At 36.9% G+C, this 13688-nt stretch overlaps 1 protein-coding gene across 1 annotated transcript; it reads right to left on the bottom strand.

Moving 5' to 3' along the window:
* Window positions 1-1413: 1413 nt before the first annotated feature.
* On the bottom strand, window positions 1414-13101 carry TNFSF18 (TNF superfamily member 18). Its single transcript, XM_026001076.2, has 3 exons — window positions 12934-13101; window positions 6948-6978; window positions 1414-3922 (listed from the first exon to the last, which is right to left on the bottom strand). Exons 1-3 carry the CDS (start codon window positions 13090-13092, stop codon window positions 3576-3578), a joined length of 537 nt encoding a protein of 178 aa, XP_025856861.1. The 5' UTR covers window positions 13093-13101; the 3' UTR covers window positions 1414-3575.
* Between the last annotated feature and the right edge of the window lie 587 nt (window positions 13102-13688).

A 13688-nucleotide genomic window follows, 5' to 3' on the forward strand; every position in this document is an offset into this window, starting at 1 on the left:
TCAAACTTTCTGAACAATACTTTTCCTTTCCCTCTGCCTTTGTACTAAGCCTTCATTTTATTGCTCCTTATGATGAGAGTTTGGGGCTTTTTGTATTTCTGTTACCATAGTTCTCTCTGATCCCTTTTTGACATCTAAGAGTATAACTAGGTGTTAAAGTGGGACCCAATGTAATTCTGTTTCAACTCAGTCATAATATGAACAAATTAAGATACCAACCAAAGTGAGAGTAAGACAATTGCCCCCATCAATATGCAGAATTTACGAAAGGAAATGAAGGTAAGCCCTTTCCCCTAATACTCTTTGACACATTAGCTTAATCAAAGACATAAAATGAGGCCAGAGTGGTAAGAAGGAGAGTTTGTATAATATTTATAAAGAAACAGCTGCGGCCATGCTGTGAGTCCTCAACCACTCAGTTTGCAGGAGGAATGGGGAACAATAAAACTTTTCAACCTTAAGCCTGGTAGAGGACTTCAAGGAAACCCCTAAAAGAGCTTTGAAGTATATTTCTTGCAATTGGGAGATAGAACTAGTACCTGACTCCCACCAGAGAAAGCAAAAGTTGACAGTAAGCTAGAGTTTGACCCCACCCAGCAGATCTGTTGGGAAGAGGAAGGCCAACTCCTTGGTAGTAGATATGGGAGAGTCTTGCTACAATCATACTTTCTGAGTTTGTAGGTGCAAGGCATGTGTAAACGTTTCTTGAGGATAGATGTGGGACTCAGAGGAGTCATGACCCCTAAGGTGACTTTGCCAGTGTCACTAGTGATTCCCAAAATAGAGATGCATCCTATCAGATCAAGAAAAGTGTATGTATCAAGGTATCCTTTATAAATTCTACTTGAAAGTAATCCTCAGACTCCTCACCCATAAATTGACCAAGTTTTTGCTTCTCCTTCTCACATAAAAAATTTAAAAAAAAATCCTCTCACACCCACCAATGAAATTGCTTCTTTGAGATCAAACACAAAAAGACAGCAATTTCATCTCCAAGATGAAACAGATACATTTCATTTAAGGAGTTACTTTGCCCCCATCAAATGCTCAAAACTTCATTACTTTTTAATTAACTGCCATCTTCAGAGACTTAACCTACAATGATAAGTTTTGATGGGCAAAATGAAAAGTAAAAAACAATTAGTATAAGAGGTGTTGGTGATGGCTTTGTTGGTGAGGATGACTGAGGTGGAGTTGAGGAGGTAAGTACAGGTCAGAATGTCAAACTCTCTGACTAACTCATCAGAGATTGGGACAGCTATAATCAAAAAGCTAATTGCATCCAGCTCTCACTTTTGCCTAACACTAGCCTCGTAAGTGTTTCATATGGTCAAGGATCTCTCTGATGCACCTTGAAGTTCTCAACATCACTGACTAAACTGATAACCCACAGATAAGCCAGCTACAGTCCACTTACCAATATACATTTATTATAGGTTTCAATTATTCAAAGAAAAAAGAAAACAGAGTATACATGAAAACAAAGGCTGAAATTACAGCATCAGGAAAATTTAAAGGTCATTTTGTTGTTAGCCATTGCTCTGGCTGCAGCTGCTGAGGATCATTCTTGCTCTGAGAAATCATCATGACCTGGGACTTTTGCTGGGAGTATTACCATTTCCCTTTCTCCCTTGCCTGCCTTGACCGTCCCAGGAATGAGGTGGGAGCAGAGAGGAGTCATTATGAAGGAGAGTTTTATAAACAGTGGTGTGATGGTGAACAGGCTTTCCGAAAGGAAAATCCCTAATTTGCTGTGTTGTCAATTCCTATGACATAAATTGTGCCCTCCTGGCCAACTTCAAAGATGACTATAAATAACCAGATTGCAAAATTTTGAAAATTTAACAATCAGCTGTAATGAGCTAACTGCTTGCTCACTCCAGCACTTCAGCATACTCTTGCTTATAACTCTAAACAATCAGTAACAAGTTTCTATAAATATATGTTATATAACTTTAATTTCCTGAGAAGATATGCAAATGAAAGACAAAGAAGATATCCAGGTCTTTGGCCAGTACAGTTACTCAGCAGATTTTTTTTTTAAACAAAGACTAATAAATATCTTGGCCTCAGGCTTAGTCTGCTCCCCAACAATTTTTATTGCATATAATACAAATAGTTTTAAATTAGCTTTATATGTAATACTATTAGTTAACATAATGTAGCTTTTTACAAATATCCATAAATATTTTGAATTGGGTTATCATGTAATCATATTACATACCTTTCAACAAGAAAGCTAATTAATTTAACAGAGTCTAAAGCTTTAGCAGACTATCATTGAATTGAAGGCTATTCATTATTTTTAGAAGTTAACACATTTGACCAAGACAAGTTCTTTAAAGTAAGGAAGTGGATTTGGTTGGAGTAAGCCCTAAGCAATACCCTTGTGCTCCCTGTTTCAAGCAGGGAAAGGAAAAGTAGTTTGCTAAGAAAGGAGAGATCAGTTGTAGTTTTATTCTACCCACCTTGGGCTGAAAGAGAATGCATCTCCTAATAATTAAATCTGCTAAACTTTAATAAGCTTTAAAGTCAATACTAACCCTAAAGCTGAGATAGTATGATACACTGGGGAAACCCACCGGCCCCATGAATCATTAGTTCTATGGATTGAAGCAAGTTACCTATGTTCTAGATGCCTTCTTATTTTCATTGTTTAAATTGTGCCAAAAACACCTGCCCCATTCACTTTATAGAGTTGCCCTATGATATATGAAAGCACTTTGCAAACTGTGGAGAGCCAGCTAAAAATATGAAATTATTACATGACAATATATTTTTTGATGATGCCAATTTCTGCAGTTTAATTTTTATGATTACTAATGATTACTCTTTATTTACTACTGACAACATTTAGACATACATAAACAACAACTTCTCATGGGCCCTGCATGAAGGAGGGCCCTTTAACTAACTGGTTTTATTAAGCATTCTGTATCCTGAATGTGATGAAATCAAGGGAAATTCCTAAGTAAAGTGCATTCCGTTCTATGCTATCTGAGCTTCTGTCCCAATAGTTCTCTAACTTTAGAGAACATGTCTGTCTTCTTAATATTATCACATCTAAAGTGGGGTGTTATTGGCATATCGTGGCCACCCTCCCAGTCTGGCCACTTTTAATAGGTGGGCCTCAAAAAACATGAGTACAGGAAGAATAAAGTGATACAGACCAAGAATATAAGAACAAAGCCAGGCTACTCCCCTGAATCTTTTTTTTTTTTTTTTTTTTTGCATACCAGGTAAGTCTCCCAGGGCAATAAGACAATTTTTCCACCCAAGCATTCAAGAAGTAGACAAAGACTCTTCGAGAAGCTTCTGTCCCTGAGCTACCCAAAGTCATTTATCATGGGTTAGTAAAGCATCTTTGCTGACCCAATGTCAGGGGTAAGCGAATATCTCTGGGCTGCCTTTTGAGTCTTTTTCAGATAAGCTTGAGAGATGCAAAGTCACATGCAGAGGGATTCCATTTGTGTTGATTTGTGTACTCAAAGTGTGGGTGTTGAAAATCTGCCTCCTCCAACACACTCACCAGCATCTCTGCATGTGCTAAAGATGATGCAAAGGCCAAATCAAGTCTAGGAGATAAATTGGGGATTTGCCAGCAATAAAATCCCCCAGTATGTACTATTTTTTAGAACCTGATGTTCAGCATTGAATATCAAGTCTAGTATATCTCCAGCATGTAATTCATAAGTCCCTCCTACATTTTGAATTTTAGAGTTGTTTGTTAGAGCTTGTATGATGTCTTCATTTTTATATAGCCGCACCTCAAAAGGAGCTGGTTCCTTGTAGGCTGTATTGGGAGCCACTTGGCCATAAATTAGATATAAGCCATTCTGAAGTATCTCCAGTTTCTCATCAGCTGTCTTATTCACACAAGGAAGCTTAGGATATGTTATTTGCCATTTTGAAGGTAATGGTCCTGTAAAAAATTTATAAAGGAGGGGAAAAAAAAAAGGAAAGCATAGTTATTTATTTCCTTCCTTTCCTGATTATAGTTCTTTCTTACTTCCAAGTTGTTTCTTAGTCTATATAGTTCTCTTCAACCAAAATTATAGTATTTTGTTTTAGAGAAACTTGTAGAGAAATCTCTTGATTGGGGAATTCTAAAGAAATGGACTTAGAATAGAAAAATGGGTTGTTAAGTTTTAGGTGGCATTTCATCTCTAGTCAATTAACATTTGTGAAGGGAAATAAAGAAGGAGGAAGGGAAAGAGGAATCACAAGCCAGGATTGTGATAACCAAACGTGGCAGTCCATGCATATTCATCCTTTTCTATGTAAGTACTATTTACTGTGTATCATTTTATTAATGAGACATTTCTCATCAATCTACATAAAATGGTGGTCTCCTGCCACTCTCTCCCTTTATCCTGCTTTAGTTTTCCTTATAGAAAGTGTGTCGAGAAACCCTGGGTGGCACAGCGGTTTGGCGCCTGCTTTTGGCCCAGGGCGTGAACCTGGAGACCCGGGATCGAGTCCCACGTCGGGCTCCCGGTGCATGGAGCCTGCTTCTCCCTCTGCCTGTGTCTCTGCCTCTCTCTCTCTGTGTGTGTGACTATCATAAATAAATAAAAATTAAAAAAAATTATAAAAAAAGAAAGTGTGTCGCCATCTAGCATATTATAAATTAAGTTGCTCAGTTGTTTATTTTTTATATTATACCCACTTGAATATAACATCTTTGAGGACAAGTGCTTCACTATTTTGTTCATTGCTATATCTTTAGCACCTAAAAGAGTTCCCGGAACCTAGTGTGTCCTCAATAAATATTTCTTGATTGAATGATACATCCATGTTCCTGAATTTGGTGCATTGTGTCTAAATCATGGCTCTTCTTTTTAGTTTATGGGTATATACCCAAGATCTAATTGGGATATCATTATCCAACTCTTCAAAAGTAACTACTAGTAAATTCATGAGTTTATAAATGGAAATTATTTGAATTTGACTGTTTAAAGTATCCCTAGTTTAATACTGCCACAGAGGATGGGAAAAGAATCAAGACTCAACCATTTATTTCATAGGTATATGTGGAATGTACGTATCTTCCTAATGTTGTTTTTGCATAGTAGTGTGATTTCAGAGCCAAAGGCAGTGTATTGATCCTTCAAAATATTATTTGGCCTGTTCTCTAATTCTCTGTAATTTTTTCTTATGAAGGCAAAGTCTGATAACTACAAAGAAACCTTGATAAGAAAGCAACCCAGGGGATCCCTGGGTGGTGCAGCGGTTTGGCGCCTGCCTTTGGCGGAGGGCACGATCCTGAAGACCCGGGATCGAGTCCCACGTCGGGCTCCCGGTGCATGGAGCCTGCTTCTCCCTCTGCCTGTGTCTCTGCCTCTCTCTCTCTCTCTCTCTCTCTGTGTGTGTGTGTGTGTGACTATCATAAATAAATAAATAAATAAATAAATAAATAAATAAATAAATAAGAAAGCAACCCAGAAGGGATCACACGTTGATGTAAATTCTTATTTATATATAAATGATTGATTATAAAGCTCTGAGGGTAGATTCTAAAGGAGAATGAAGGAGAGATCATTAGAGCAAGAAGCAAAGTCTCTCTGTATCTCCAAGGAACCCAAAGCCCAGTGAATTTCTTCCTGCTTTGCATATAATATGCAGTAGATAATTGGCAAGTCACCAGGAAAAAGTGTCACTGGTTCTCTTATTCTGTAATAGGGACCACTTAAAGACTTGAAGCCACTCAGCAACACTTGAGGTTCTCAACATTTTATCACCTCAAGAAGGAATTTCAAACATATCATGATTTCCACTCCATTCACTAGGAAAACAAAAACAAATTACAAAGGCAGAGACAAGATTCCTCAAAAAGAGATTCCTTAATCCCAAAGCCAGGGAAGTGTGGCAATTCGAACTATATGGGAAAACAGGAGTTGCAGTTAACTTTAGAAATGTTCTGCTCCCCACTGAAAATGTGTGTGTGTGTGTGTGTGTGTGTGTGTGTGTGTGTGTGGCCTGAAACACATAAACAATCCAAATGTATTTATTTTCAATTTTGTATGTATTCTAAGAAATACCCTAAGGCCCGGTGTGACTGGAAACTTTAATGGTTTTCTTAGCAACTACCAGGTCACTTTAAGGGAAAGTGGCTAGAAACTGAGAGGACAGGAGAGCACAAAGAAAATAGCCATTTCCTTGGCTTTCATTCCTTTTCTATACATTTGTAAACAAAAATGCACAGAGCCAGCAGGGGGTTAGGACAGGTGTTACTTCTTGAGGCTGGTGTTTTGCAATCTGTGTGTGTTCTGGGAATGAGTTTTCACTTTTCTTCCGTATACACGAAGATATGTGGGAAAAAAAAACAAAGCCTTGGATTCTTTCACCCTTGGTGGGACTCTTCCTTTCCACTATCCCCAATTCCTTGGCCTCCTGCTTCTGAGCCTCCATCACACCCTCCACTCCACCAAGTAAGCTGGACAATCTGTGTATTTAGTAAACATAAATGCCACAACTTTATCCTAATCTCTGTTTGGCTTTCTTAACCTCGAGACAGAGGGACTTTTTACCCTTTTGGTTTAATTTTTCTGCCTATGTGGCAAAAAAAAAAAAAACCCACAAAAAAACACCACGCACTGTACTGAGCATCAGCAATATGTGAAATGCGAGAACTTTGAGTTGTAGAAATTTGTAACTTGTGCTTATTAAAAAGCAAAATTAAAGGTGGATTCCTGGATTTCAGGTCCTGGCTCTGTAAGAGTGATGTGTATTCCTGCCCAGAGAAATGACCTTGAATGTAAGCTTTATCAGGGCATGGACTTGACTGTTTGGCTTACCTCTGAAGTCTCAGCTGCTAGAAAACTGCTTGACACAAGATAAACAGTTATAAATAGTGGTTTAAAAATGACTAAAGTAGGATATGGGCTTCCTTCTTGTATCAAATGCTAAGAAAAGTAAAAAGGAGGTATGAAAGATAGGTTACTCACCAAACTTAGCTACACAGGGCTCACTGGCAGTCTGTAGAGGAAGAAAAAGAGGAATTGGTCAGGAGAATGACAGTGTCACAGACTTCTTGGTTGATTTATTTAGAGCTTCAGATCCTGAAGCAAACTTCTTTTCCCTAGTCATATTAAAAAATTCTTCCCTCCACCTTGTCTCACCTGTCTCAGCTTCCCATTGCAGACGGCTGGTTCTGTCCTTTCCCTTTTATTACCTAACTGCCCTTTTGAGTCTTCTAGACAAAAGTTAAGTTCTCCCATCCACCTAACCTCTACCCACAGGGCAACTATTTTATCTTGAACTCTCTTCCTCTTGGGCTATAGAAATTATCTATATATAGTAGTCTCTATGCCCCAGTCAGTATACAAGGTGATCCACTGGCATGTGAAAAGAAAATAATAGAATGTCTAGTTAAGTTTATTTTTATTTTTAATAATATTAAATCAAACTATAGAAATACTCACCATGAAGACTGGTAAAGCTGCCCTCATTTAATATGCAATCACACCACTTACAGTAAGTGAGATACTGTGAGGAGACTAGTTTCAAAGTATCGTAACATACCACAGTTTACTTGCTACAAGAAGCCATCAGTGTGGCTAATTCTATAAATACTGGTATTTAAATGCAAAAGGCTTTAAAATACTTAGTAGTAAAATAAGATATAATCACAAAATATTTTTTGTACCATGTATAGTTCTTTGGTTTCCCTGCAGCAAAGTGCTTAGGAGACTTTTTGAACTTAAAGATATTGCACATTTTTAATGGAATTTCTTTGGCTGCTATGGTAGGAATAAAGCAAACAGAGCCCATGGCAAAAGCAGTGAGACCAGCCAAAAATTCACTATAATCATCTAGCCAAGAAAGCATGATGCCTCTGACCAAGGTGCTGGCTATCCTGACATGGATATGTGATGAGAAAATGAGAAGAAAAAGATGACTTAAGGATGTTGGGCATCAGTAATTGAAAAGATGAAGTTGTTAATCACTGCAATGAACAAGATTCAAGAGGAGTAAATTGAGAGGAAAGAGTGATGCATTCACTTTTGGACATATCAAGTTTGTGATGCTTATTACATATCTAGGTAGGAGTGTCAGCTAGGCAGTCAGACCTATGAGGATGGAATATAAGGAATTCTGATGGTATAAAAATGGAGTCTTAAGCTGTTGTGTGACATTGTAAGACATGAGATCATGTGAGATTGTTCTGGCAATGAGTATAGATAGAGAGGAGCATTGGAACACTGCAATGTTTGGAGGTCAGGGAATGAGGAAGAAACACCAAAGGAGATTAAGAATGAAAGGCCAGTGAGTCAGAAGGGAAACCTGGGGAGTGTGACGTTGGAAACCCAGAGAAGAAAGTATTGCAAGAAGTGGTCAGCTGTATCAAATGCTGCTGAGTCAAGCAAGAAGAGGACAGGGAATTAACTGATGGATTTAACAATACAGTCATCACTGGGGTTCTTGGCAAAAGCAATTTCTGGGATGTGATGAGGACAGAAGCTTAATAATTAGAATGTCTATAAAGTTAAATAAGAAAAGAGAAATTGGGGGAGTTTTGCTGTAAAGTAAAATAGAAAAATTAATCGGAGTCTCGATGGGGATAGGAGGTCAAAGAAATTTTTGTTGTGGTGGTTTTGTTTTAACATGAGAGAACTGACAACATGGTTATCTGTTGCCATTTGATGACAATGTTCCAGTAAAGGGGGCAGGGGAGGATAGAATTTAAGAGCTGGGGATAATTGTTGGAGCAATGTCCTTGAGTAGGGATAGAATCTGGTTCACAGGTGGCCTTACATAGGTACATGAATAATTCACGCACAGTGACAAAAGGGAAACATAGTCTATGTGAACAAACTTGCAGGTAAGTGGTAGATATGCTAGGGAGTTTTGGAACTTCTTTCTTGCCTACTTCTATTTTCTCATAGAAATTGGAGGCAAGGTTTTCGGGTAAGAAAAAGAATGGGGAAAAGTTATTGCGTGTTTAAATAGAAGTTAAAGGAATAAAATAGTCAAGTAGAGGAGAATGGAGAAATATAGGTTATGACAGTCAAAACCATGAATCAAAGTAAATTAACTTAGAATATAGCCTTCAAATTATTGTATCACAAAGTGTTAAACTAAGATTAAGAATATAAAAGAAACACTTTTGTCAAATTACTGAAATTTTATTTTGATTAGTTTAGAAATGTTTATATCATATTAACATATAGAATATAATATTCTGGTAAAAGAAAAACAGTCTTGCACTGTGAATAAACTAGAGCAAGCATGTTATTTAGTTTATCCTTATAAGTTTCCATTTTGTGTATCTTTTTATTATATATAGTATTAGTACTTCTATGTAACATAATAAATTACCATACATGTTGTTATTGTACTAAAAATATTTTATTGATAAAGAGGTGCAATATAAAAGCTTGGATTCCTACAGTTGTTTTTGCTCTTGCGATTATTTCATCCTCCTTTTGGGATTTCTTAAAAGAAATGTTGAAATTCAATTCAGTTTGATCCATGATAGTCATGTGGTAGGGATTTCCTTATCTTCAATTTTCTCGTTTATAAAATGGAGGACAAAAGAGCATCTAGCTCACTGAAGGTATTTATGGGTGTAATGTAATAATTGTTAAGGAGGACTTTTCTCAGACAGATCTGGTCCTGCTAATTAAATATTACCTGTTTCAATAATGATGCTGATTTTGATGAAGAATTGAAAAAAAACATGAATCACCTATATTCCCAACTAGCATTGTCAGCAAGAAAAAATACAATTTATAGTCCTTACCTCTTAAGCAGTTTATAGTCTTTCTAGAAAGATGATTACACACAGGAGGCAATTGGGTAACAATCTAAATATAAATGAGTGCCAAAATATGTGGCACAGATAGGATCTGTGGTGTCTACTATCATTCATAAAGAGTGTAGGGAAAAACCTAAGGCCACAAATTAGTTGCCAGAGACAGAAATCCCAAATGCTGTACTTGGACTGCTTTAACGTCTATTTCTGAGCTATGTCAGAAACCACCACTAACATTTTCTATTGCCACAAATCGAAATCTATCTAATCACAAAAATCATCTATTTGGCAACAAGGGATTCTCTTTAGCTGAGGAAATGAAATAGATGAGCAAGGAATATCCATTTTGTTAAAAATCTTTTTAAATTGATCTGCACTATGATGTCAATAATAATGATGTAAATATTAATCACTACAATTTATTCAGAGCCTACTATGGGTCAGGTACTATACTGTCTCATTAATCCTTATTGCAGGTCTATGGGATAAGAACTAGCATGCTCATTTGCAGATGAGGAAGTGTGTCTGAGAGGGATTAAGTAATTAGTCCAAGGTCATATAGCTGATAAGAGGCCATGCTGAAATCCAAACAGCCTGATTCAAAAGTCTCACCCCCACTACTCTGTGGGGGCAGTTTCTATTTATAATTCTGTTGATGTTTGGAAGGGGTAAATATCCATTTATAAAGAAGCATATGGGACTTCCCATTTAATTTAATTCATTTTTGCTTTTGAAGGAGCAATTGCTCTTGTAACCCCATTATGATTTAAGCCCAGATTTAAATGCCTGGGTTCAAATGGCCAAAACAATCATTCTTTCTCCAAACTAATCCTAATATAGATCATCATTTGGAAATAGACTCTATTCTGCTTTTAAGAACAAGCACAACTTCCCCTTTAGGAAGCATCTTTCATTTCATTGAAGCAGGAGTCTCTTCTGAACATTTGGTTTTTGGGTTTGGCATTTTTTAAAAGATAACTTCTATGAGGTTATTTTCACTGAGGGGTAGACCAAACTTCTTGGGTTCATAGTCAATACTTTCAGTTGTTCAACTGAAACAATCCAACATCAAAACAATCCCTTTGAAAGATGGGGTGAGAGGGGAGAAAAAAATGTTCTCCCAAGGAAATTTCTGTTGGTCTAGAAGGACTAATCTTCCTATCTAACACTTTTTGAATTAGTGCCTAGAGAAGTTGGAAAGTGGGATTTTGTATATAAAAACTAAAGTGGAGACCAAATAAAATCTCCAAGGTTTATGCATATTGTAAGAAGGTGGAAGTGGCCACCTCATAATGACTCAACATCCGCTAGCCACTCAGTCCTCCTATCCTAAGATACTTTTTTTGTGACCATTAAGGAAAAGGAAGTTTAGGCAAGTGGAAAGTGAGTTAATATTGTATCATCAGCTGGGCCATTGGCTTGTGCTATAGGAAATAAGCCTTTATGTCATCCAATCAGGACAATATCCTGAAAACCTTTTAAATTTCCCCAAACTTGAAATAAACTTGGCTATTTCTGTAGAGGCAGAAGTTTTCATTGAGAAAATGCATGTTGTCTAGGAGAGAGAATCAGAGCTCAAACACATGGGATTGGTCAAGTTCAATTCTTGCAAGAGGTGTCCTAGATGCCTCTAGCATTATTAGACATCCCAATAACTACTGTATTCCTTTGAGAAGAACATTTCCTGTCTGTTTTATGCATTGATACCCCAGTCATATGCAGAAATGGATAACAGGTATAACATATCCTACATTCTTCAGGTCTGGCTAAACCTTGAAGTGGCTTTAAGAGGGATTAAGTATTTCCAAAGTAAGCTATTGCTATTCTCACCCTTCCTCTTCAGAAATCAAAACACTCAGAATTCCTGACAATTCTTTTCTTTCTGCTCAAAGGTTCACTGTTCCAGAAAGTTCAGACTTCTGTTTAATACATTTCTGGAGAGAATGGGGGTATGATTAGAAATGCTTCTGTTGCATATCCTAGTGTACAGTTAGGGAATATAGATTAATAGGTGACTGTATAAAAATTTGGCCAAAGCTGCACTTGCCCTAAGTTGACATCAGAAACTACAAGGTACTTCTTTTTGCATCTTTTCTCATTTACTTTTAAATATCTTAATTAGTAGAAACATGTCATTGAAACCCTCACTGGCCAATCACCTTAGAAAAGTGTTTCCCCAGGTGCTAATTTCATATCATAGCCCTTTCTTAGACAGGCATATACTACCTTATTCTCTCTAAGGTTCAGAATCTCCAAATGTACCCAGAATAGACTAAAATCCTAAATTAAATAAGGCATTTCTTCTTTTATTTTTGATCAATATTATGTAGTCAACCATCAGAAAAACTTCAGCAAAAACCTAAATATCTCCATTTCCTTTACTAGATCCACAACTTGGATTGGAGCTCAATGGGAAATTCCTGATAAGCATCAGGGGCTTCCCAAATAGTAATGTGCTTCCTCCTTCCTCCATGAAGCCTTCCCTGATCACCCTAGTCCAAAGTGATTGTCCCCTATTTTGAATTCCTAAAGTATCTATGTTCTATACTATCCTTAGATAAATTATTAATCACTGTATTTTATACCTAGAAGGGTCACTGTAATAAACAAATCCATTCTCCTACCACCATTTTTCAGATGAAGAAATTGAGAACTAGAAAGATTAAATGTCTTTCTTAAATTCATACAGCTAGGGTAACCTAGAACCAGATCTTACTCCTAGTTCAGTGCCAATTCCTTCCACAAAGATGCACTAACCACCTGTTGCCTACCTTATTCTTTCTTCCATTATCTTCTTATATCTTTTCCCTCAATAAGATGATAGCTTGCATCCCATTCTTTGAAGGCAAACATATTTTTTATACCTTTATTTCACCAGGAGGGTTTAGCAGAGTTCCAGAAAGGGAGAAAATATTCCAAGGCATCTGTCAATTGATTTAATTAAGTGATTCTATCTAGCCCAGTTATGCATCTAACACTTGGCATTTTCTAATACCTTTCATTTCAAAACATTTAGATAAGCCTAAAAAGCCATATGCCACAACAAAATTGAAATTCTTTTTGCATTATCTGTACCCACACATCTCTTCCAATTAGCTCTAACGTACTGAGTGACAATGATAATAACTAGACTTACAAAAGAAAAACAGCAATTATAGGTACTGTTGTCTCCTTACCTTGAATGGAAGAAAAGTAAGAATTAATGTGCTGAAGGAGCAAATCAACAGCAAAGTAACTGTTGTTGAGTAGAGCAACCATTGCTTCCAGGATAGTCTGTGTGTCCCTTGAGGACTTGAATGGCTTAAAGACATATCTTCCATGTGGCTCAAACTCATTCTCTGCAAGAATACAAGCTCTGGAAGGCAGAAATTCACAAGTGATGGGCCAATGATGCAACTAGTCAGTTTTGTGGTATGGTAATTGGCAGTGGGTGTAATAGGCGGGGTTTTCCTTCTGATTCTGTGTGTTGGAAAACGATACTTTTGGGCTAAGTGATGACTCTTATTTGGCACAAGACCAAATGCACTGAAAGAAACAGAAGGCTAGAAGCCAACACAGACGGAGAGGATGAAAAAAGCCAACACAAGGAACATTCAGAGGAAAAACGTTCTTTTATGAAGCACAAGGAAGTATAGTACTGTGCAGCATTACAAATTGTTTTCGGATAAGAAAATTATTTTTATAAGAAGAAATAAAGCTCAAGACTAAGCCCTATCATGCTCTAGATATCATATATGTGTAAGGCAGGGCTTGAGGAGCTTGGGAGTCTCGGGCGCATGGTTTGGAAAAAGAAAGTTTCATCAAATTTCTAGGATATAAAATGTTCATTCTGAAACAGTCTATAGAAAACAGTTGTATTACTAGAATGTCATTTGAAAAAAATATATAAATACAATAAGATATTCTCTCATATCTCATTATTTTAAAACCC

The sequence above is a fragment of the Vulpes vulpes genome, chromosome 13 (genome assembly GCF_048418805.1).
Source record: "Vulpes vulpes isolate BD-2025 chromosome 13, VulVul3, whole genome shotgun sequence".
NCBI classification, from domain to species: Eukaryota; Metazoa; Chordata; class Mammalia; order Carnivora; family Canidae; genus Vulpes; species Vulpes vulpes.

Bases quoted from the DNA above. Each gene is read 5' to 3' on its own strand.
- TNFSF18 (XM_026001076.2), bottom strand. From the start codon at position 13,092: ATGAGTTTGAGCCACATGGAAGATATGTCTTTAAGCCATTCAAGTCCT. The intron at 6,979-12,933 runs GTAAGGAGACAA...CTTCCTCTACAG, and splicing joins TTACTTTTCTTCCATTCAAG to ACTGCCAGTGAGCCCTGTGT. The intron at 3,923-6,947 runs GTGAGTAACCTA...AATTTTTTACAG, and splicing joins GCCCTGTGTAGCTAAGTTTG to GACCATTACCTTCAAAATGG.